The sequence below is a fragment of the Sceloporus occidentalis genome, unplaced genomic scaffold (assembly GCF_023333645.1).
Source record: "Sceloporus occidentalis isolate IW3139 unplaced genomic scaffold, rSceOcc1.0.p SCAF_5, whole genome shotgun sequence".
In the NCBI taxonomy this organism is placed as follows: domain Eukaryota; kingdom Metazoa; phylum Chordata; class Lepidosauria; order Squamata; family Phrynosomatidae; genus Sceloporus; species Sceloporus occidentalis.
This window is the reverse complement of record NW_028316985.1, coordinates 187192618-187215823: the sequence shown is the minus strand read 5'-3', so window position 1 is coordinate 187215823 and position 23206 is coordinate 187192618. Positions and strand designations below refer to the sequence as shown.

The window sequence follows — 23206 nt, the reverse complement described above, 5'->3', positions numbered from 1 at the left end:
TAGGATGGAAAGGTACCACTGCTTGAATGATGAGCACTATTTCCCTGGTTCTTGGGACCTCTTTGCAAGCACCATATCATTCTCTCTCCTCTCTCACCCGTCCTTCTTCACGGCAGCAAAAGGAAGAAAGAACATCCACCATCCACCAGATCTTTGCAAGATCAAAAACATGGAGGGACAAAAGTGCCCATTTTCTCCTCTTGACCTGCTCCAAAACTTCCTTCCATGAAAAAGGAGACTGGTGCCTTCTTTGCTATCTTTCTGCAGTTAGGTCAAGACTTTTAAACATTTCAGCAGGACTTTGCAGACTGGCCGCAGACGAGGGACGAGGCCTTGGCAAATTCTGCCATGCAATCTACAGTTGGCTCTCTGTAGCCACAGATTTTTATCCACAAATTTAAGCATCCAAAACATTCCCAAAAACATATACATTCCAATAAGCAAACCTTGATTTTGCCATTTTGTATAAGGGACACCATTTTACTATCCACTGTATTTAATGGGACCTGAACCTCCATGGATTTTGTTACCCACAGGGGATCTTGGAACCAAACCCCAGTGGATACCAAGGGCCCACTGCATCTGTGTATCTCCAGCACAGTTCTGACTGAGGTTGCCCAGAGAGTCATGCTGAAGGACCTAGAGATTCCTAGAGAGATGTTCTTTCAGGTTAAAAATATAGTGTGGGTGTTTTTATTTGCATTGTGTCCACTTCCATGGGGGCCCTGCGCCACTAACCCCAGCAAATGTGGAGGGCCTGCTATATACACACTCATACAGTATTCATTTTATGGCTAGCTTAATGGTATCTTTAACTTTTGTATTTGGGAAGTCAAGGGAAGGGAAGAGAAGGGCGCCAGCAGTTTCTCTGGTAGCATCAGTGGAGGGTTGTCTCACAAGCAGTTGTGCATTGTCAGGAAGTGCACAGTTATTTGTCGGTATTGTGGGCCCTTGGTATCCATTAGCATTCACTATTCACAAGGGTTTGCAATGGGGTAGTAAAATCCTATCCGCTGTATAAAATGGCAAAATCAAGTGTTGCTTTTCGGATGATTTTTAGGGAGAGTGATACTTTCAATATTTACAGCATTTACACCAGCATGGAGCCAGCATGGTGCAGTGCTTTGGGCATTGGACTATGACTCTGGTGACTAAGGTTCAAATCCCAGCTCGGTCAAGGAAACCCACTGGGTGGGCAAGTCACACCCTCTCAGCCTCTGGGGAAGGCAATGGCAAACCCCTTCTGAAGAAACTTGCCAAGAAAACCCTGTGATTCGTTCACCTTAGGGTTGCCATAAGTTGGAAATGATTGGAAGACACACAACAACAATATTTTCAATCCATGAATGGTTGAATCCATGTATGCAGAATCCATGGATATGGAGGGCCGACTGTAATTGTGGAGACAGCCTTTGTCCGTTCCGTATTGCAGAATGGGACAATAAGGAGACATACTGGAAGATATGCAACATTGTTATTCAGCAAAAGGATAGAGTATTGCAACCACCACTCAATTGTGTGTGTGCAAATTTATGCTACACAACTGCAATGTAGGAATTCCGCAATTGTGTTCATTCTTTGACATCTGCATAGCACCAAAGCATACAGGACAGTTTCGCTATGGCTTCCATTTGAAACAGCTGGGGATTGGCATCGCAGAAAGGAAACAAGGATTCTGGAGATGGGTCGTGGCAGGGAAAAGCAGCGTCCCTCGTCTCCATAGCTAAATGCTAAAACGTGGAAACATTAACCTCCCCAAAATAACGTGTTACTAATTTTGCACTAATTTTTATGAGGAGTGAGTAACACAACATGTTATTAACATATTAATGTCAGTGTTACTTTATTTTAAAAAAACATGAAAGCAATCATTTAAAATGGACCAAAAAAACTCTCATGGAACATTTTTTGCAATAACACATAAATGCTACTTGTTGCAGAATAATTGTTAACACTGACTTCATTCTTGTTTGAAAATTAAAAAGTGACATTGGACATCATTAACGAAAAGAAAATGAAATGCATCCCACTTAGTTCTGGCTATATTAAGCCACCATGTTCTGGGAACCTCTGAATACCCGACGTTCCCTTAAAATCTGATGCTGGGGTGGAGAACAATTGCATTCCTGGCTGGCTCATATTTGGAAGAAGATAGAGTTGAACATGGGTGGCTTTGGGGGTTCCATCCTTTCTCAGGCTTTATGATACCATAATTTGGGGTGATGCTAACGTAACAGCTTTTTTGATGTTGCATAAGGAGGTATTCAGTACCTCCTTGCAGCATGGTTTTTCCCATCCTGGGCAATGAATGCTGGACAGCACATGGGCACAGCGCCACCCTTGAACCAAATGGCCTGTTATTCGTTGTAGGGATACACAAGGATTTCCGCTCCACTACTTCTGCTGCCTGGCCACCTTCACCACCCCAGACCTGTCATGGGTTATTTGGTTATGATGGTGTGGGTTGTAGGACATATGGAGTAGTGGTGTTATAACTGGGAAATTTGTTGTTGTCCTTGAAACAGTTTCGGTTTAATGGCTGAAAGTGGGAGGTAAAGAAGGAGCAGGGCAGACCTGTGATTTGAGAAGGAATGAGAGGAAAGGGGAATGGGCAGGAAAGGGTAGCTAAGTGTGATGAAGGGGTTATGTCAGTGGTTCTCAACCTTTGGGCCTCCAGATGTTTTGGACTTCAATTCCCAGAAGTCCCAGTCAGTATGCTCATTGTTCAGGAATTCTGGGAGTTGAAGTCTCAAAACTCTAGAGGACCAAAGGTCGAGAGCCACTGGGTTATATGCTTGTGTTTAGGTTTTTGCAGCCAGTTCTTGCAAATGCTTGTCTACCTTGCTGGGCCATAAATCCTTTTTGGTTCATCCATGGTGCTTGTTTATTGAGCTAGTTAGAGATTGCATGGCATAAATTTGTGCATGTGAGGCTACCCATTGTGTTAGGCAACCCTTGTGTTGAATGGCAATATTGCACAATGGAACCACAACTGAAGTATGCAACAGAATGCACACTCACACATTCATCTGCGGGTACATTTGCATGCGCAATGATAGCACATACCAAAAATAGACTTATGAAGTGTTCCACATTGAGCAAAAAGGTCCAACTGCTTGATAGGGAACTTATGCATGCTTGAGGGGAAGGGGAAGAGATATCTATCACCTCTTTGCTTTCCTTGGAGTCACGTTGAATGGAGGTCCAGGTGGCCCAAGCGATTTTGGAAATATGTCCACCCACATCTGAACCTTTCCCTGAAATGAAAGAAATTGTGAGATGGAAAGAATGCCAGGAAGTGGCACAAGGTTCAAACGGTGAGCGAAAGAGCAGAGTATTCCTTCTGGAAGATGGCCAGAAGCACACTGACTATTTCTGGAAACAGACAAATTTGGGAGTAGAGCAGTGAAAAGGTGCCCAGCCAGTGTAGGCCGGATCCTCCCATTTCTTTAGGCATATTTTCCCTCCTGGTTCTGCTGGCTTCCCAAAGCATCCTCTCCTTCCTCTATCTGGATCCCATTATGATGTAGTCCAGACCTGCCTTGGACATCTGACACATCTTCAGCCGATTAAACATTAGGAAGAACTTCCTGATGTCCAAAGCCATTTGACAGTGGATCGGGAAACCTTGGAAGGTAGTAGACCCTCCTACACCGGAGATGCCTCTTTCTACAAAAGAGATTGGATACCCACCTTTCAGGAATGTTTTAGCTTTAGATTTCTTGCTCTGGCAGGTCTAGATGGCTCTAGGAAGCCTTCCAAATTGATGACTTTATGGTTTTTTGCTACGTTGAGGCATCTCCAGCAAAATAAATGGCAGATGTTGCAAGAACTGTGTGCAGCTTGGGACAGTTGTTGAAAATTTCTTTGTGTAAAAACAATGTTTTGTTTTAAAAAAATGACCAAGATTCTAGAACAGCTGCTTCATTATGTATATTTAATTATTTAGTGTTTCCAGGCCTGGCCCTACAATTTTGCCTTATAGTTGTTGTGGGGGAATCCGAACACCAGCAGAGGTAAAGGAAAGGCACAAAGGGTTAGCATAGATAGTAGAGTTGCATTGCAACTTTCCACTAGCCATAAAAATGTACGAACAGGTGTAGGTTGGGCATATGGCTGTGTATGTTACCAAGAGGATGCCAGCCATTTCCATACATAGCACGGCACAGCATTGATTATGGTGCATCTACTTTAGCTAGGGCTCATAATCAGATGTAAAGTCAAAGGCTTTCATGGCCGGCATCCATAGTCTTTTGTGGGTTTTCTGGGCTATGTGGCCATATTCTAGAAGAGTTTATTCCTGACATTTTGCCAGATGCCAACCACAGATGCAGGTGAAACATCAGGAATAAACTCTTCTAGAACATGGTCACATCGCCTGGAAAACCCACAAAAGACTCATAATCAGACTTAGGCGCCTGGCATGGCAACGTTTCCTGAGCCTTGGCCATTGATCTCCATCCATGATCTGCCTTACCTGCTCGATATCTGGTTGCAGAGGACTATACAGCCGCCTGGTCTCGACATGCTCTGGCACTAGGCCTTGCTTCCGCAAAGTATGCAGGGCTAGTCTTTCCTCTGCAGGCCCCAGATGTGGGTTGGGGGGCTTCCCATCCTCTGGACCAAGAAGAGAAGTGAATGAGAGCACAGCCAGGCTCACTACTTTGGCTCATCTTGTCAAGAGAGCTGTGAGCACTGATGCAAAGCCCAAGCAAAGACAAGTAGGGAGAGGCTGCAGAGAGCTTGTTTTCTGCTGCTCCAGAGTACTGGACCTGGAGCAGCAGAATCAAAGGATCCCCAACGGACGGCCATCCAGTCGCTGCTTAAAGACCTCCGAAGAACGAGACTCCACCAAAATCTCCAAAGGACTGTGTTCCATTGTTGAACAGCCCTTAATGTCAGAAAGTCCCTCCTAATGTTGAGCTGGAATCTCTTTTTCCGTAGTTTGCATCCATTCCTCCATTGGGTCCTGTTCTCTGGAGCAGCAGAAAACAAGCTTGCTCCCTCCTCAATATGACATCCCTTCAAATATTTAGACAAGGCTGTCATATCACCTCTTAACCCTCTCTTCTCCAGGCCAACCATACCCAGATCCCACAGGGCTTGGTGGTTTCCAGACTTTTCACCATTTTGGTTGCCTTCCTCTGGACACGCTCCAACCTGTCAACCTCCCTTTTGAACTGTGGTGCCTAGAACTGGAGACAGTTGTTTTTGGAGTGTGGGATGTGGTCATTGTGGAGGGGGGAGCTACATTATTGATTGCTCAATTTCTATGTATTCTGCAGAAGGATGGTGCAGCAGAATCACAGTGCAAGTAGAATAGATTTACTGTACATGATGTAAGCATGGTGTAGAAGCACAGCATTTGTTAGCCAGCTTGTATGGACATCACAGAGATTCCAAAAGCACACACACACTTCTCCCTCCCATTCCCACCTAGCACCAGTGTGGGGCTGACAAAACCAAGACACACGAAGGAGCCTTGTAAAAGGCCTTCCCTGCTCTTTTGGCTTCCAAGGAATCACTTGATGCCCCGCCAGGTTCAGCTTCAGCACAGCTGCTTTCCAGACCCCTTCCCACCCCCAAGGTCAAAGCCCAAGCTTTGTTCTGGGGCTTGAAAAGGTTTCTACAAAGAAGGGGAAGAGCTTGTTCAGGCTCACACCTGGATGGTGGAGTTGGCGCAGGGAGTAATAAGGTAAAACCTCGCCCAACGTCCACTGGGAACATTCGCTCAACCATTAGAAGCTGCGGGACAAAACTAACAACTAAATGTCAAGAGGGAGAAATGTAAAGTATTAAACTTAGGCAGAAAAAGTGAAATGCATAAGATATAGGATGGGGGACATCTGGCTTAAGGAGACTTATATGTGTGAAAGGGATCTAGGAGTCCAAGTAGATCACAAGTTGAATGTGAGTATCAACAGTGTGAAGCGGCAGCTAAAAAGGCTAATGTGATTCTTGGTTGCATCAATAGAAGTATAGTGTCTAGATCAAGGGAAATAATAGTGCCTCTCTATTCTGCTTTGGTCAGGCCCCACCTGGAATATTGTGTTCATTTCTGAGCAAAACATTTCAAAAAGGATGTTGAGAAACTGGAACTGTGTCCAGAGGAGGGCAACCAAAATGGTAAAGGCTCTGGAAACCATGAAGCCCTATGAAGAGAGACTTAGGGAGCTGGGGATGTTTAACCTGGAGGAGAGACAGTTAAGGGGTGATATGATAGCCCTGTTTAAATACTTCAAGGGATGTTACATTGAGGATGGAGCAAGCCTGTTTTCTGCTGCTCCAGAGACTAAGACCCAGAGCAATGGATGCAAGCTTCAGGAAGAGATTCCAGCTCAACATTAGGAGGAACTTCCTGAGAGTAGGGGCTGTTGAATGGTGGAACCAGAGAACTGTCGAGTCTCCTTCTTTGGAAGTTTTTAAACAGAGGCCATGCAACCTCTGTTTAAAGACCTCCAAAGAAGTAAAGTTGGGCTGGAGGACCTAGGGATTCCTAGAGAGAACGTATTAATCAACCCCACAAATAATCAAAGCTGCAAAAGTCAAAGCCGCAAATGTGAAGGGCCAACTGTACAGTAAAAATCTCTGAGATTTGAGGTTTACCCTAAGAGCGAGTGAGTGGCATGATTCCAGCCCTTGTCTGCACCTGAAGCAGCCGGACGAGGCAAGGAACACACTTACAATTTTAAGAAATCAACACAGTTTGCCAAACGGGTGTTTCTCTACAAACGAGTGTAAACATGGATTCCCGATGCAAAGAGATCCTCCGTTGGGATCCCTTTGCTGTTTTGCTATCAGGACAGTTTGGTCTGTGAGATAAGGTCTCTCTCTGCTGGCCAAAAACCACAAATACAAGACTCTTCCTAACCGCACACAAACCCAGCTCCTAGTCAGCAAAAAAAGGCATATGCAAAGCTAGGCCAAGGAGACAGAGGTCCAAAACACACTGCAGAAATAATCCAGTTTGAGACCGCTTGAACTGCCCTGGCTCAGTGCTAGGGAATCCTGGGATATTGTAGTTTCTTGTGACACCAGAGCTAAATGTCTCACAAAGCAACAGTTCCCAGAATTCCCTAGCATTGAGCCAGGGCAGTTAATGCAGACTCAAACTGGATTCTTTCTGCAGTGTGTTTTGGACCAGATTTTTTCATTGCTGTTGAGAAGTGGTCCCTTGACACATTGCAATTCCCCTCTGGGGAAAAATGTACAACTGACACTAGATTTTTCCAATATTGGGACTTTGGGCAAAAAATTCACTAGCTCAAAAACCTTGCTTTTGGGGGGGCAAAACAATGCTTTTTGCAGACAAACAAACCAAACCTGTTCTTGTGTAAATACATTGTGCATGGGAAACTAAGCTTGTCAAGACGAAAATTGGAGAGGTCTACTGTAGTTTTAATGGTTGTGTAGAAGAGAAATTTCAGCAAGTGTTGCTTATCATAGAATCAGGTAACAAGCAACACCTGTTGAAATTCCCTCTTCTTACACAACCAGCGAAGGGAGAGGAGCTTTCTCTAGTTTTCATCCCAGCAGCCCTGCAGAAAACAGCGTCTCTTGTGCAGATAAGCTATTTTCTGCAACTAAAAACAACAGTGTTTTGAAAAATAACTTTAAAAACTGGTCTAGGTAGCCAATAAATCATTGCTCAATGGGCAAAAACTCTCCCAGTCTTGTCCTGTGTGGAGAAAAACATTTGAAATTCTTTGTTCTTACATGCAAGAATGAAATAATTGAAGACTAAGGGCGCATCTGCACCATAGAAGCAATGCAGTTTGATACCACTTTAACTGCCATGGCTCCATCCTGCAGAATCCTGGGGTTTGTACTTTTATGAGGCACCAGTCCTCTTTGGCAGAGAAGGCTAAAGACATTGCAAAACTACATACCCAAGGATTCTATATAATGCAGCTACAGTACTTAAAGTGCTATTGAATTGCATTATGTCTACAGTGTACTGTTGGTTTAAACCCTGGTCAACTCTTGTTGGGGTTTTCAGCTGGGAGGAGAGGAGGGTCTGCAATACTGAGCCATCAAACTGCAGACTAGTCCACCTTCCTGAGGCTCTTCCCATCCAAGCTGGGAATTAGCTATAAAGGCTTCCTGTTGACTGTGGGATTTAGACTCAGGGAATCATAAGAGTTGGAAGAGACTACAAGAGTCATCCGGTCCAATCCCATTCTGCCATGTAGGAACTCACAAGTAAAGCATTCCTGATAGATGGCCATCCAGCCTCTCCTTAAAGATCTCCAAAGAAGGAGACTCTACCACACTCCAAGGCAGCATCTTCCATGGTTGAGCAGCTCTTACCATCAGGAAAGTCTTCCTAATGTTTAGGTGGAATCTCTTTTCTTGTAGTCTGAATCCATTGCTCTGGGTCATATACTCTGGAGCAGCAGAAAACAAGCTTGCTCCATCCTTAATATGACATCACTTCAAATATTTAAATACTTAAATGTGGTTATCATGTCCCTTCTTAACCTTCTCTTCCTCATGCTAAACATGCCCAGCTCCCTAAGGTGCTCCACATAGGACCTGGTTTCCAGACCTTTCACCATTTTTGTTGCCCTTCTCTGGACTGGGTAAATGATAGGGTTTACTAACTCTGGGCTTGTTTAGTGGTTTGGAGCTCCTAGGCCTTGGGACTTCCTCCCAGCTCAAGCCTTGTCTCTTACACAAGACGCCCAACTACAGCTCAGTTCAGGCCAGAAGCCCTTGATCAGACACCACCTGGATTGTGTCAGTCATTAACTCAACAAGGCAGATACTCCCATGCAGTCCTTAAGAAACCTGATCAGGTCTGATTTTGGAAACTAAATAGGGTCAAGCCTGACAAGCACTTGGATAGAAAATCACCAGGGAAGACCAAGGCTCTCCAAGTAGGGCTAGGAGGAGAGGGTCCTCACTGGAACCCTGGAGAGCCATTCTGTTAGAGATGATGCTACTGGGGTAGAGGATCCAGTGGTGCACCTCAGCGCTTTACTTCCAAGTGTGGTCCATGTTTTATCCATTGGCCACTCTTGGTCTGGTTTACCCTCATGTGTTAAGAGACAAGATATCTGTATTTCCACAGCTTAATACCCATCCACCTCCCATGGGACATGATCCAACAAAAAGGTCCCTTATTCCACCAGCCCCACATAAGTGCACTGGAACATGTGATGGCAGGAATATTTCTAAGGTGGCTTCAGATAACATAAAACATAATGAAACAAGCAAAGGGAAAGACTGGAAGGGCTTCTCCTTCTTTTTACCAAAGTCTGTGAGGCTGTAAGTTTGATCTCCAAAGATGATACGGTCCGGCTTGTAAACAGGAGGTTTGCAGTTGCGTTGTAAGGCCAGGTAGTGGAGCAGCTGGGAGGGTCGCAGTTGATCTCTCCATTGGTTAGGACCAGAACTGCAGGTATGAGACAAAATGGAACAAAATGAAGCTTTAGCCCTCCATATCCAGAGGCCTCAAGGCAGGTAACCTTTAATGCACATTGTTCAAACTGATTTCAAAATACAACCATGGTTTGGCGCAGCTGCCTTTCATTTCAATGGGGGTTATTAATTTGATTTCATTTGTATTCTGCCTTTCTCCGAAGTGGAAGCAATCATAATCATAACGATAATCAAAAGGCAATCAGAATCACGATAAAACAATTAATTGTGCAGGAGACTCTCCTGCCCAATTGGTGCTGTGGGTTGTGGGGTATTTGCACACTGTACTGTTTAATATTGCAGCAAGCCACTTCGGACCAAGGAAGGCAAACATCTTAAGAGAAATTTGAGGGACATAAAATTTATGCGGAGGGGAATGCCCTCATCCTCTCTACAAACACATCCCTGCTGTTCCCCATCCTCCAAAGTAAGGCAGATGGGGTGACCATATGTCCTCCTTTCCCAGGACAGGTCCTACATTCCAGCTGTCTGTCCAGGAGGAATTTCAAAATGTCCTCCACTTTTGGGCACGACTAAGAAACATGAGTTTTTATTTATATGAGTGTTTTAGCCTTTTATTTTGTAATGACCTACATTTTTCTTAAGTGTCTTACATTTTGCAGTGCCTTGTCCTCCTTTATGGTTCTCTCATAGAATCATAGAGTTAAAAGAGGCCGCAAGGGCCATCCAGTCCAACATCCTGCCATGCAGGAACTCTCTATCAAAGCATCCCTGAGACAGAGGGCCATCCAGCCTCTGTTTAATCTGGTCACCCTGAGGACAAGGCACTTTTCAGGTCCCTGGAAAGTAAGGTATCATGGCACCCACATGCAGTAGGTCTGGGGTAGGCCACAGCGGGCTCCAAATCTGGAGAGGAACCGGTTCTCGAGGTCAATGATTGTCTGCCCAATCTTCTCATCCTTGGACAGGAGGTCATAGTCACAGAGGGTGATCTTCAGGTCCTTCTCCAAGGGCAAGGTGCAAGTCAGCTCAAACATCCTACAGAGAGGCAGGAACACGGAGGTCACTCTCAGCTGCAACAGAGACGCTCCACATATGCTTGAGACGCAAGCGTACACTTACTTTCCAAAGACTGGCTCCAAGGTGCAGGCGATATAATTGTCCTGGTCATTGATGGATTTCTTCCCCACAGAAATCTTCACATAAGGGTCACACTGCAGAGGAGAAAGAAAGGACAGCCAAGGTGGCCATCTGGTCACCATCACAGGGACTACCGAGAATAATAATAATAATAATAATAAATGTATTTATATCCTGCCTATCTCTACAGATCGAGGCAGGTTACAACAACAAAAATACATCAATAAAATACATAATACACACATAACCAAGGCTACACAATCCCCTTATCCCCCTACCTTAAAACAAAAACAACATTATAAAATACAGATGAAAGTTAGTTAAAATAGACATAGTTGAAGCGAGGCATCTTGGGGCAGACAGGGGTATCCATATCAGTGTAACGGTAGGTCAGTCTGGAAAGGCCTGATGGAAGAGATCCATCTTGACTGCTGTATTAAAGGCATCAAGAGTGGTGATATGACAGATCTCTTCCGGCAGGTCGTTCCATAATTTAGGAGTGGCGGATGAGAAGACTCTTTGGGTGACTGCAGCCAACCCAGTCTTCCTTGGCTGCAATAGGGTTTTCCCAGAGGACCTGAGTGTGTGGGGTGGATTGTATGGAGGAAGGCACTCCCGCAAGTAAGCTGGACCACACTAGGGACCACTCTAGGCTGCATCCACACTGCAGAAATAATCTGGTTTCACACCGTTTTAACTGCCATGGCTCAGTGCTATGGAATTCTGGGATTTGCAGAATTTTGCTCTGGGGCCACAATGAACTACAATTCCCAGAATTCTATAGCATTGAGCCATGGCAGTTAAAGCAGTGTCAAACCGGATTATTTCTGCAGTATGGATTGTCCACTAGTCTGGTGACTACACCGCTTCCATCTTTATTCCCATTCCTCTACCACTGGCACCTCCACCCTTCTCCACAGCCTTACCTTGCCATTGGGGTCTTTGGGTTGCAGATCAAAGGCACGGACAATGTAGACACGGACAAGGCATTCCTGGGGGCCTCTGGCAGGGAGCTGGTGGAACTGGCGAGGCGGCATGGGCACCGTGGGGTCATCTGGAAGCGGGTAAATCTTGAACGAACCCTGCAAGAAAAGAGGGTGCATCAAATAAAAACAAGGTCATAGATACATGAAAATCTACTCGATGGCTCCTGAGTGGGTCACACCTTCATTAAACCACATGCAAAAAGGACACCCCACATTGGTCGCACATGCACTGCTGGTAGTCACATGTGCTCAATGGGCACAAAGAGCGACACTGTATGTATCTAGACCATGGGGAGTGGAAACATTGAAACGCCACCCACCCACGCATCCACCCCATACACAACACAGTGGCATCACTAGGGTTGGTCACCCTGGTTCAGTAGCTAAGAAGGTGACCCAGTGGCTGGTCCCAAGTCGAAAGAACTGCACAGTTGGCCCTCCACATTTGCATCTCTGACTTTTGCGGATTTGATTATGCGTTGATTTGTTAAATATGTTCTCTCTAGGAATATCTAGATCCTCCAGCATGACTCTATGGTCAACTTCTCTCAAAGGTTACACTGAAGGACCTAGAGACAACAATTGCCTAGGCATTTTTAGGTCCTCAAGTGCAATTCTATGGTCAACATTTGACTGATATTGACCACAGAATTGCTCTGGAGGACCTAGAGATTCCTAGAGAGAACACTTGCCTTGGCATTTCTAGGTCCTCCAGTGCAAATCTATGGTCAACTTTTTGCTGATGTTGACCACAGAGATGCCCTGGAGGACCTAGAGACTCCTAGAGAGGTGTTCTCCCCAGTAAAAAAAGGGTATTTTTATTTGTAGTTTTCCCACTTTCACGGGGGTCCTGTGCCCCGAACCCCAGCCAATGTAGAGGGTCCACTGCACTAACAAGCTGTATCCCTCAGATTTCCAAGGGAAACTCAACATGTTGTTTCTTGATATCCAAATGATCCAAAGAGCTTGGCAAACCTTGAATTCTCCCACAACGGTGGGGTCTTCAGGGGCATCTTGAGTCTTGCCACGGTACAGCTTGAAGGTGTGACAGAAGTCTGAAAGGCCCCCAAAGTCTTCTATGTTCTCCAGTTCCGTCTCGTAGACCTACAGTTGTAGGAGGGAAAGCAGGTGAGAAAAACCCACATATTCCTCTTTTCTGGGTTCCCCCTTCTATGGAGGGATGAAATGGTCCAGAGATGCTCTCATCCTAAATCCCCATCATCCAGGAAGATTCCCATCCCTCTCCTCTCTGCTTGCCCAAGTTGGGATGAGTTCACACTTAGAAGTGTGTGAAAAATCTCCAGGGTCAAAGGCAACCCAAAGGCAATCAAACCCACACCACAGCGATGTGGAAGACCACACCATTCCCACCAATACTTGGCTTGTTGTTGTTGTGTGCCTTCGATCATATCTGACTTATAGCAACCCCTATCATGGGGTTTCCCTGGAAAGATTTGTTCAGTGGGGGTTTGCCATTGCCTTCCCAAGAGGCTGAGAGAATGTGACTTGCCCAGTCACTCAGTGGGTTTCATGGCAGAGCAAGAATTTGAATCCTGGTCTCCAGAGTCATAGTCCAACACTTAAACCACTACACTTCACTGCCTCTCTATCCCAGACTTGAATGTAGCACCAGGGGCTGAGGCTGCATCTGCTCTGTAGAAATAATCCAGTTTGGTACTGCTTTAACTGCAATGACTCAATGGTATGGAATCCTAGGATTTGTAGTTTTGTAAGATATTTAGCCTTCCCTATTAGAAAGTTCATGGTCCACCGCAAACTACAAATCCCAGGATTCCATAGCACTGAACCAAAACAGTTAAAGCAGTGTCAAACCACATGATTCCTTCAGTGCAATGCAACCTCTGCTCCTGGTGCTACATTCCAGTCTGGTATAGAAAGCCAGTGAGGTGTAGTGGTTTGAGTGTTGGACTATGACTCTGGAGACCAGGGTTCAAGTGACCTGTGGCAAGTGACACTCCCTCGGCCTCAGGAGAATGCAATGGCAATCCTCCACTGAACAAATCTTGCCAAGAGAACCCCATGATAGAGTCATCTTAGGGTTGCCAGAAGTCAGAAATGATTTGAAAGCACACAATAAATAGCCATCCAAGGAAAGACTCCAGGCACAGCATCCTTACCTTCAGAGTATCAAAGCCCTTCTCCAAGTAGGAGCCACATTTCTCTCGCTCCCCCGTGGAAGCGTAGAACTTGCTCCACCAATCGATGAATTCTTCCTCCTGGAAGAGGAGAAGAAGAAGAAGCAAGAGGAGGGTTGGGAGATGGAGAAAATGCCATGTTTATTATCCATGAAATGATGGAACTGATCAGAGAACTGTGACCTCGGCACAATGATGATGGCCAAGGAAGGAAAACATTAGATTTGCTGACCTCTTGCCTTGAAAGCAGTGAATGCAAAAAGAAGCCAGCGTCTTAGCAGACCCCAAGCTCAACATGAGACAACAGTAGGTCAAGATGTGAAGCTGAAGGCGTCCATGGCCAGCATCCATAGGTTTTTGTGGGGTTTTCAGGCTATGTAATAAACTCATCTAGAATGTGGCCACAGAGCCCGGAAAACCCACAAAAATCTAAGTATGTAAAAGGGATCTTGTAGCCCCTTTGAGAGTAACTGAAAGAAAGACGTTGGCAGCATGAGCTTTCATAAACTTCAGTCTACTTCCTCAGATGCATTTGGTGGAGTGGAAAGCCAGGGACAGATCTATATATGCCATTGGCATGTGAGGATGTCAATTCAAATTCAAAATCCTTTGTGTGTGGAAATGAATTGGCAAGACCAGTTTTAGAAATGGTCATTGGTGGACAAAGGCAGTGCAAGCTGTAGCCTGAAGGTGAGGAGAATGGGAAACAGAGAGGGCTGTGATGAACGAAAGAACAGTGTGACATGGCAGCAAAAAAAGCCAGTGCTATGTTAGGTCTGCATGCCACACTACAGAAATAAAACAGATTGACACCACTTTAACTGCCATGACTCAGTGCTATGGAACCCTGGGATTGGTAGTTTGCTAGAGCTCTCTGAGAGATATGGTGAAGTATCTCACAAAACTACAAACCCAAGACTTCCCATAGCATTGAGTCATAGCAGTTGAAGTGGTGTCTGCTTCACTTCTGCAGTGTGACAGCAGCCTAAAAGAGAATTATAATGTCCAGATTAAGGGATGGCTATGTTATCATGAAAGGATGCAATACAGTACCCCTCTGTTCTGCTTTGGTCAGAACTCGCCTGCAATATTGCGTCCAATTCTGGGCATCACAATTCAAGAAGGATGTATTATCAAGCTGAACCATGTCCAGAAGAGGACAAGCCAGATGGTCCACAAATGATCTTGGGTATGTTTAGCTTGGAGAAGAAAAGAGGGAGAGGTGATATGATCCCCATCCTTAAATCTCAGAAGGGATCCCACCTCAATGATGGAGCAGGCTCATTTTCTGCTGCACTGAAGGGCAAGGACTGAAACACTGGATTAAAGGCAAGGAATTCCAAGTAAGCCACAGAAAGAATTTCCTGGCTGTAAGTTGGGTTTGATAGTGGCTCAGACTCCCTCAGAGTCGGGTGGCTGACCCTCCCTTGGAGGTTTTCCAAAAGAGGTTGCAGCAGCACACCTTTCAGAGATGCTTTTGCTATGAACTAACGCATGGCAGAAGGATGGACTAGATAATTCTTGGGAAACCCTGGCAACTTTGCGTTCCTAAGGGTCAGTGAATTGGCCAGATTCCCTTGTTATAAATCCCAGGAAAGACACAGAGAGGTAGCAAGGGATTTAGCCATAGTGCAGTGGTAAGCTGCATCCAGAAGTTAGAATCGTAGAATCATTGAGCTGGAAGCCAAAGGGCCTGATCCAGTCTAACCCTCTTCTGCCGTGCAGGAACTCACAGTCAAAGCACCCCTGACTCTTTAAAAACCTCCAAAGAAGTAAACTTCACTAGTGTCCAAGGCACCATCTTCCACTGTTCAACAACTTTTACCATCAGGAAGTTCTTCCTAATGTTGAGGTGGTATCTCTTTTCCTGGAGCTTGCATCCATTGTTTCATTGTGTTTTATTCTCTGGAGCAGCAGAAAACAAGCTTGCTCCCTCCTCAATATGACATCCCTTCAAATATTTAAACAGGGCTATCATATCACCTCTTAACCTTCTCTTCTCCAGGCTAAACATCCCCAGCTCCCTGAGTCTTTCCTCATAGGGCTTCATGGTTTCCAGACCCTTCACCATTTTAGTCACCCTCCTTTGGACACATGGCTCCAGTTTCTCAATGTCCTTTTTAAATTGTGTTTCCCAGAACTGGACACAATATTCCAGGTGGGGTCTGACCAGAGCAGAATACAGTGGCACTATCACTTCCCTTGATCCAGACACTATACTTCTCTTGATGCAAGCTAAAATCACATTGGCTTTTCTAGCTGTTGTTTGGGGGACCTGGAGATTTCTAGAGAGGTGTTTTCTTAGGTAAAAAGAATAGTGGGGTTTATTATTATTATTATTATTATTATTATTATTATTATTTGTGGTTTTTCTGCATTCTTGGGGGTCCTTCGCCCCTAACCCCAGCCAATGTGGAGAAACTGTTGTACATTTCTAACAAGATGTCAGCCATTCCTTTTATATATATGACAATTCTGCAGTCGGTTGGAGCAAAGATGAAGGAGCAATTTGCAGCCCGCGAAACATCCCTAGACAAATAAATATCTCATTTTCGCATTCCGCAAAATTCCATCAGAGTAACCTCACGGCTGAGCCTTAACCGGGGCTTATGGAATTTGAGGGCCAGCCATCCATCCATCCTCCCAAAAAAGAGGTACTGGGCTGGCTTCTCTCCCCAGCGCCACCAGCACCACTTTTTCTTCTCCTTTAGAGGAATATTACATACATCTCCCCTTTCAGCACTCTTTCTGGGTTGCCTTTTTATAAAAGAAGAAGAGAAAAAAGTGACGTTCTGACCCAAATGGCTTTATGGTGACATTCCACGGGTTCCGAGTTACAAAGAAAGCACGTTCTGCCATTTGGCGACTGACCCCTGGTATCTTCCGCAGCCCCAAGACAAAGACCTGGGGGTCGGAGGTTTCTTTTGGATTTGTGGGTTTTTCTTCTTTTTTTGGATCGATGTTACGAGACCTTTTTCAAAAAAGAAGAATCTCTTTTTAAAAGCAATATGCCAGGAAAAACAGCTGGAATGTTAATTGGAAAGGAGGCTAATGGGTCTGTGTCAAGATGGAAAAGCCGAGGCAAAGAGCAGTTTCCTCGCACAAAAAGGGGACTGATTGAAAACATGCTCACAGCCAGGGCTTCAGAAAGTTACTTTTGGGGACTTGCAATCCAAAAAAAGAGGAACTTTTCCAATCTCATCTCATGGCCAAATGCTGTCAATTTCACTTTTGCTTTGCAACAATAGAGCAGAGTGGGCCCTCCACATTCGCTGGGGTTATAACCTCCACAAAAGTGGGAAAACCAGAAATAGTTTACCTAAAATAATGCCTCTCTAGGAATCTCTGGGCCCTCCAGCGTAACTTTGTTATCAACATCTGCTGGATGTTCACCATAGAATTGCACTGGAGGACCTACAAATGTTTTCTTTGGAATCTCTAGATCAGTGTTTCCCAAACTTTGGTCCTCCGGGTATTTTGGACTTCAGCACCCAGAAGCCCTAGCCAGTCTGGCAAACAATCAGGAATTCTGGGAGCTGAAGTCCAAAACATCTGGAAGGAGACAGTTTGGGAAACTCTGCTCTAGATCCTCCAGCGTGAATCTATGGCCAAAGTCCAGTGGAGTTGCGTTGGAGGATCTAGAGAGTCCTAGAGATGCAGAACACTAGGCAAACCTATCATGGGTTTTCTTGGCCAGATTTGTTCAGAGGGGGTTTGCCTTTGCCCTCCTCTGAGGCTGAGAAACTGTGACTTGCCTAAAGTCACTAGGTTTCCATAGTCAACCGAGGATTCAAACACTGGACTCCCGGAGTCCTAGTCCAACAATGAAACAACCATCTATGTTGCCTCCGAGATTTATTCCAAGGAGGTGACATACCCAAGGTCACCAAGTGGGTTTCCATGTCTGAGTGGGGATTCGAACCCTGGTCTCCAATGATATAGGGATTGTGAATCCTACAGTTGGAAGAGACCCCATGGGCCATCCAGTCCAACCCCCTTCTGCCATGCAGGAACTCACAATCAAAGCACCCAAGACAGAATGCCATCCAACCTCTGTTTAAAGACCTCCAAAGAAGGAGATTCCACCAAAATCTCACAGGACGTGTGTTCACAGCTCTTTCTGTCAAGAAGTTCCTCCTAATGTTGAGCTGGAATCTCTTTTCCTGCAGCTTGCATCCATTGTTCCGGGTTCTGTTCTCTAGAGCAGCAGAAGACAAGCTTGCTCCCTCCTCAATATGACCTCCCTTTCAATATTTAAACAGGGCTATCATGTCCCCTCTTAACCTTCTCTCCATCTCCAGGTGGCACATCCTTAAGGCTAAATTCCAGCCATTAATAAATAGAAGATCCGGGTTCCCATCCTCCTGCAGTGAGGGAAGTTCAGTCGGCAGTTCTCCCCGGGTCCAGAGGCCTCCTAGAGCCTGGCCTTGGCAACCCGATCCTAGATGAAGCAGCATGGGGAGGCCCTTGTGGTTGCGTTCATGGGAGGCAACCACAGGAATGCCCGCCTGGCATCCCTGTCCCTGCCCAGTCTTGAGGCTGAATATCAACTGTCAGCTTTCATCTGGAGACATTTGATCCGGGTGGCTCTTCCAGCGAAGGGTAACCGGAGAGGCCATAAAATATGCGCTCCCATTCCGAGACTAGCAAGCGCAGCAAATAACCAATTACTCCAAATAGTTTACAGATTTCGGCTCACATGTTTTCTGGCTCGCCTTCCGTGTGCTAACTTGTCGCTTAATGGCTTATTTGTCTCAGATACAGCAGGGAAAGACCAGCCGGGTGGGAGGCAGAAAGGCTTTTGGAAAGGGATGGATCTTGGGCAGATGAGAAGGGGGTGCTTCTATTTACCCATATGTTACGGTTCACCATTAAATTAAATTGACATCCCTCCTCCAGTCCTCCAAACACATACATGCTGGTTTCCATCACCCCAGCAATGCTGGAAAGATCTTTATTTATGAAATCTGTTAAGCTCTAGGAAAGTTGGAGGTTTTCTGAGTGTCTCCGAAGAATACTCAGAATCAAGAACATTTCACTGGCTTAGTGTGCCTCACATGGAAAGGGGTCTTCTAGGGACTCTATGGCCAGAATCCTGTTGGTGTCTCACGCATGCATAGGTTCCCTTCTGGAAGCAGTCGGACATTTCTGTCCAATGTGGAACAGTCATATTCGGTTCACTGTTGCAGAGGTGGAGTTGCACATGCAGGGTCAGGGTGCAAAAAAGATGCTTGCCGTGCATTGATAAGCATTGAATTGCATAGATGAACATGAATGAGCATTGCACAGGGACATGCATCTGGTTGTACATTGAGTTCCATATTTCTTGTCCTGGTTAGGTTATGCAACATTGTCATTCAGCAAAAGTGTTGCAAAGCAAAGGTAATGTGTAACTCCACCTGTGGAATTACACACTACACTGTCCTGACACAACCACAATAAGGCTTTCATGCCTCCTGTCCATCTTCCATGGCCAGACCTTGGTTCAGCATGGGTGCTGCTGGCGTGATGTGGTGCACCACTCAGCTGCAACATGTATTGAGAGGGAAAGGTGATCTGATAGCCCTGTTTAAATATTTGAAGGGGTGTCACATGGAGGTTAGAGCAAGCTTGTTTTCTGCTGCTCCAGAAACTAGGACATGGAGCAGTGGATGCAAACCAGAGGAAAAGAGATGCCAGATCAACATTAGGAAGAAGTTCAGCTGTTCAGCAGCGGAAGACGCTGCTGCCTCAGAGGACAGTGGAGCTTTGGAGATGTTAAGCAGAGGCTGGATGGCCATCTGTCCCAGGGAGTATTTGAATTGTGTTTTCTTGCATGGCAGAAATGGGTTGGATGGGATAACCCTTGGCATAAATTCCAACTCTATGATCCTATGGACCTTGGCACTTCCATAGTCTGCTCCAGAAGGTCTGGTGACCCTATGGCCCTGGTGCACAGAAGACTAAACATGTACCTACCCTAGTAGCCTCATGTTCAGGAATGCACAAGGCAAATAAGTTTGCAAAAAGAGAAATTTGGAAACTTCAACACTTGAGCAACTAGGCCAAAGCTTGTTAAGCTTACCTTTTTGGACTTCCGACACCTAAAATCACTTGGGGGGGGGGGGCGGTTCTGGGCATTTTGAGTGCAAAAAGGTATCCTTGTCAAGTTCTGAACTAGACCACTTGCTAAACCTGGACAATTGTTGGGGGTTAGAGGCTGTATTTGACCTTCCAGGAAAGCTTGGAGAACTGTACCCACCAACCCAAAAATGCTTCTCAGACTTCCCTCTCACTTCCTCTCTTTAAAAACTATAGTTTAGTAAGGCACCAGCACCCTTTATCAGAGAAGGCTAAAGACTTGGGAAAACTAAAAATCCCATTATTCCATAGGATGGAACTACACTTAAAGAGGTGTCAACCTGCATTGTTTCTACAGTGTAGATGCACTCTGGGAGATGGTATTGATAGCCATCTTTAAATACCTGAAGGGATGTCAGGTGGAAGATGGAGTCAGCTTCTTTTCTAGTGCTTTCTAGAGACTAAGGGATGGCCTGCAGCTGCCCCTATTAGTTCCAGACCGGGGCAGCAGCAACTACATGCCATGGCCTTGATCTCTCTCTTCTGCACCACAAAAAGGAGCTGCAAAAAGTGGTAATTTTTGGTGCCCTGGAAAGGGCACCATAGCCATCAGCTCACAGCTTTTCCATGCTGCTTTGGCACTGCGTCATGTAGACACAGCACCAGAGAGTGCCATGATGCTACATGCCATGTGGAGCAGCGCACAGCATTACGCCACCAAGAGGCGGAGTCAGGGAGTGTGTCATGTGGACGCCACACACCAACTCTGGCCCCAGGCTGCCTTAATGGCTGGTCTGTTGAGCCCCAAAGACACTAACCGTTGGGTTCATAGTACAAGAAACGAGATTAGGAAGCCCTTCTAGACCAGTTGTTCCCAAACTGCAGTCCTCCCAATCTTTTGGACTTCGTCTCCCAGAACCCTTGACAAATGGATGAGCTGGCTGGGGCTCTGGGAGCTGAAGTCTAAAATATTTGGAGGACCACAGTTTGGGAATCACTGTTCTAGGTAATAAGTCTTTAAAGAGAGGTTGCTTGGGCATCTTTCAAGTGCACTGTAGTTGTGTATTCCTGCACAGCTGGGAGCTGGACGATGGTCTTTGCGATCCCTCTGATTCCATGTTTCTCCTAACGGCTGGCATGCAGTCCATCTAGCAGTGGGGCTGTAAGGCTGTCCTTACATTCCTCTCTGCAACAGGATTCAATTTTGAGCCTTCAACTTTCCCGGAGAAGCTTGACGCAAATGCTCCCAGCTGCAACCTGAAGGCCTCCCTCTCCTCCACCCGCGATCCCAATTTTAACCCGCAGCAACTCTGTTTTCCTGATGCACACATCCTTTGCCATACGTTCCTAGTTCCAGACAAGCGCTTGCTTCCAAGGCTAGCTGGCCTCCTCCTCCCCCAAGATGTCAACAGCTCTTCCAAAAGTGAGGTTTATTCTGCTTAATGACATTCAGGTTAGAGCGGCACACATGAAAGGAGCAGTGGCTCACTGATGATGGTTTTGCCACCTTTGTTTTAAATTAATGACTTGCAAGCCGGCCGCGCTGCAACATTTCAGCTGGGCTAAAATGAAAACACATTGCCCTTCCTTTGAGGGGGGGAAACCGAGGAGGAGGTCATTGAGCATGTTTTCTGACTTCTGAGTGTTACCAAAAGCGCCCAGATTTGGACACTTGGCCCTCCATGTTTGCGGCTTTGCATTTTGCAGATTTGATTGTTTGCAGGTTTGATTAATATGTTCTTTCTAGGAACCTCTAGGTCCTCCAGTGCAACTCTGACCATAGAGTTGTGTTGGAGGACCTAGACGTTCCTAGAAGTTTATCACACAGGATGAATCCCATTCAGAAACTAAACTTAAACTGAAAACAACCCACATTCGCAGGTTGTTTTTCAGACAATGTTCAGGGTTAACTCAAAGAGAAAGTTGGAAAAACCTGTATTTGCGGGATGTTTTTCAGACGCCGTTTGCATGAAAGAGAAATGACGCAAAAATAACCCGGATGCAAAGTTGTCAAAACCAGCTCCTTTTTACTTTTGCTAAATTCCAAAAGTACAAAGCAGCTTTCCCTTCGGAATATTTCTGTGTTATTTCTCTTTTGCGCCAATGCCTCTGACAAACAACATCCGGAGTTTAAAAACCTGTTTCCAGTTTTACCATTTCGCCCTCCGTGTGATAAACTCCTAGCGAAAACACTTCTCTGGGGATTTGTAGGTCCTCCAGCATGACTCTATCATCGACATCTGGCAGATTTTGACCATAGAGTTGCACTGGAGGACCTGGAGATTCCTAGAGAGAAAGTATTAATCAAATCTATGAATAATCAAAGCCGCAAATATGGAGGGATGTGCGTAATTTGCTACGGTGCAAAGCTCCCAGGTCACCCATGAACCGAAGAACCCAATTCTGAGGCTCTATCCTCTTTTAAGCTTCTTTTAATGCAGGGGAAAAAAATCCGAGAAGCATACACTTGGGTTTGGCCTCCTGTTTTCTGCGAGGCTTGGAAGAAAGTGAGGCAAACCCTAGAATCACACCAAAGTTTAATTTGAGGTTATGTTTTGCAGCAGTTTTTCCCCCTTATTTTTGTAAGGTTTGTTAAATCCAAAAAATCAAAGGCAAATAAGCTCATGTATTTAGGTGAGAAATGAAGCAATACATACATGGAGATCGGCCCCAGAAGTTGGCATGTTAATGAAAGCTGAGCTGGTCATGCCATCTGCAGGCTACAAATCAAAAGGTTTGGTTAGTGATGGGGTTAGACAAACACCGGTCCAACACTTGACGACAAAAGCAACAACAGTCCCTGGGGCAAAATATAACCACATCTCTCCAAATTGCACAAAAGAAACAACCCAAACGTACAGACAAGCAGAAGCTCATATAACAGAGAGCAGCAGTTAAAAGGAATCTCCCCCCAAAAAACAGGATGGCCCAGCATCTATTAATATAGAACTACAGAGCCCTGATTCCTAATACCTTTTAAACCAGATCTCAATTCAGTTTGAACCAGTTCAAATGATCCTGGTTTCCACTTGAATCAATTCGCTGAAGCAGTTTGGGGAGGGAGGGCCACATGCCAGACCTATTTAACCCACGTCTTTTTAATGCTGACATTTTCCATGTCTTTTTGGATAAATCGATTCAGCACAAGTGTGAACCAGATGCAGATCAAAATCGATTTAAATTTGCCCTTCGGCCGGCTGGAGCAGGTCCATTTTGAACCAATTCATCCATCAATGGGAACCACAAGTAAGTCATTTTACAGGGAAAAATGCAATCAGAGCAAATCTAGTGGGAACCACCCTCCACTGTCAAATCGATCCGTCAATTCGGATCGCAAACCACTTTTTTTTGTAAGTGGGAATGAGGCCAGAATTAATGCAATTCCAGGCTGCATCTGCACTGTAGAAATAATACAGTTTGACGGCCCTTTAACTGCCAAGGCACCATCCAATGGAATTGGGATTTGTAGTTTTGAGAGGC

General features: G+C 45.4%; 1 protein-coding gene across 2 annotated transcripts in view; it reads right to left on the bottom strand.

Moving 5' to 3' along the window:
* Positions 1-23206, bottom strand: part of DYSF (dysferlin) — a 167439-nt gene that overhangs the window by 28595 nt on the left and 115638 nt on the right. The window contains exons 42-50 of one of the 2 annotated variants that reach the window (XM_089526456.1): positions 22384-22446; positions 13649-13747; positions 12486-12614; positions 11451-11606; positions 10507-10598; positions 10252-10422; positions 9255-9397; positions 4478-4617; positions 3169-3257 (exon numbers count right to left, since the gene is read on the bottom strand). In XM_089526456.1, the coding sequence (XP_089382582.1) occupies positions 3169-3257; positions 4478-4617; positions 9255-9397; positions 10252-10422; positions 10507-10598; positions 11451-11606; positions 12486-12614; positions 13649-13747; positions 22384-22446 (1082 nt within the window). The remainder of the gene's footprint in view (positions 1-3168; positions 3258-4477; positions 4618-9254; positions 9398-10251; positions 10423-10506; positions 10599-11450; positions 11607-12485; positions 12615-13648; positions 13748-22383; positions 22447-23206) is intronic. The other variant, XM_089526457.1, reaches the window with a different exon arrangement.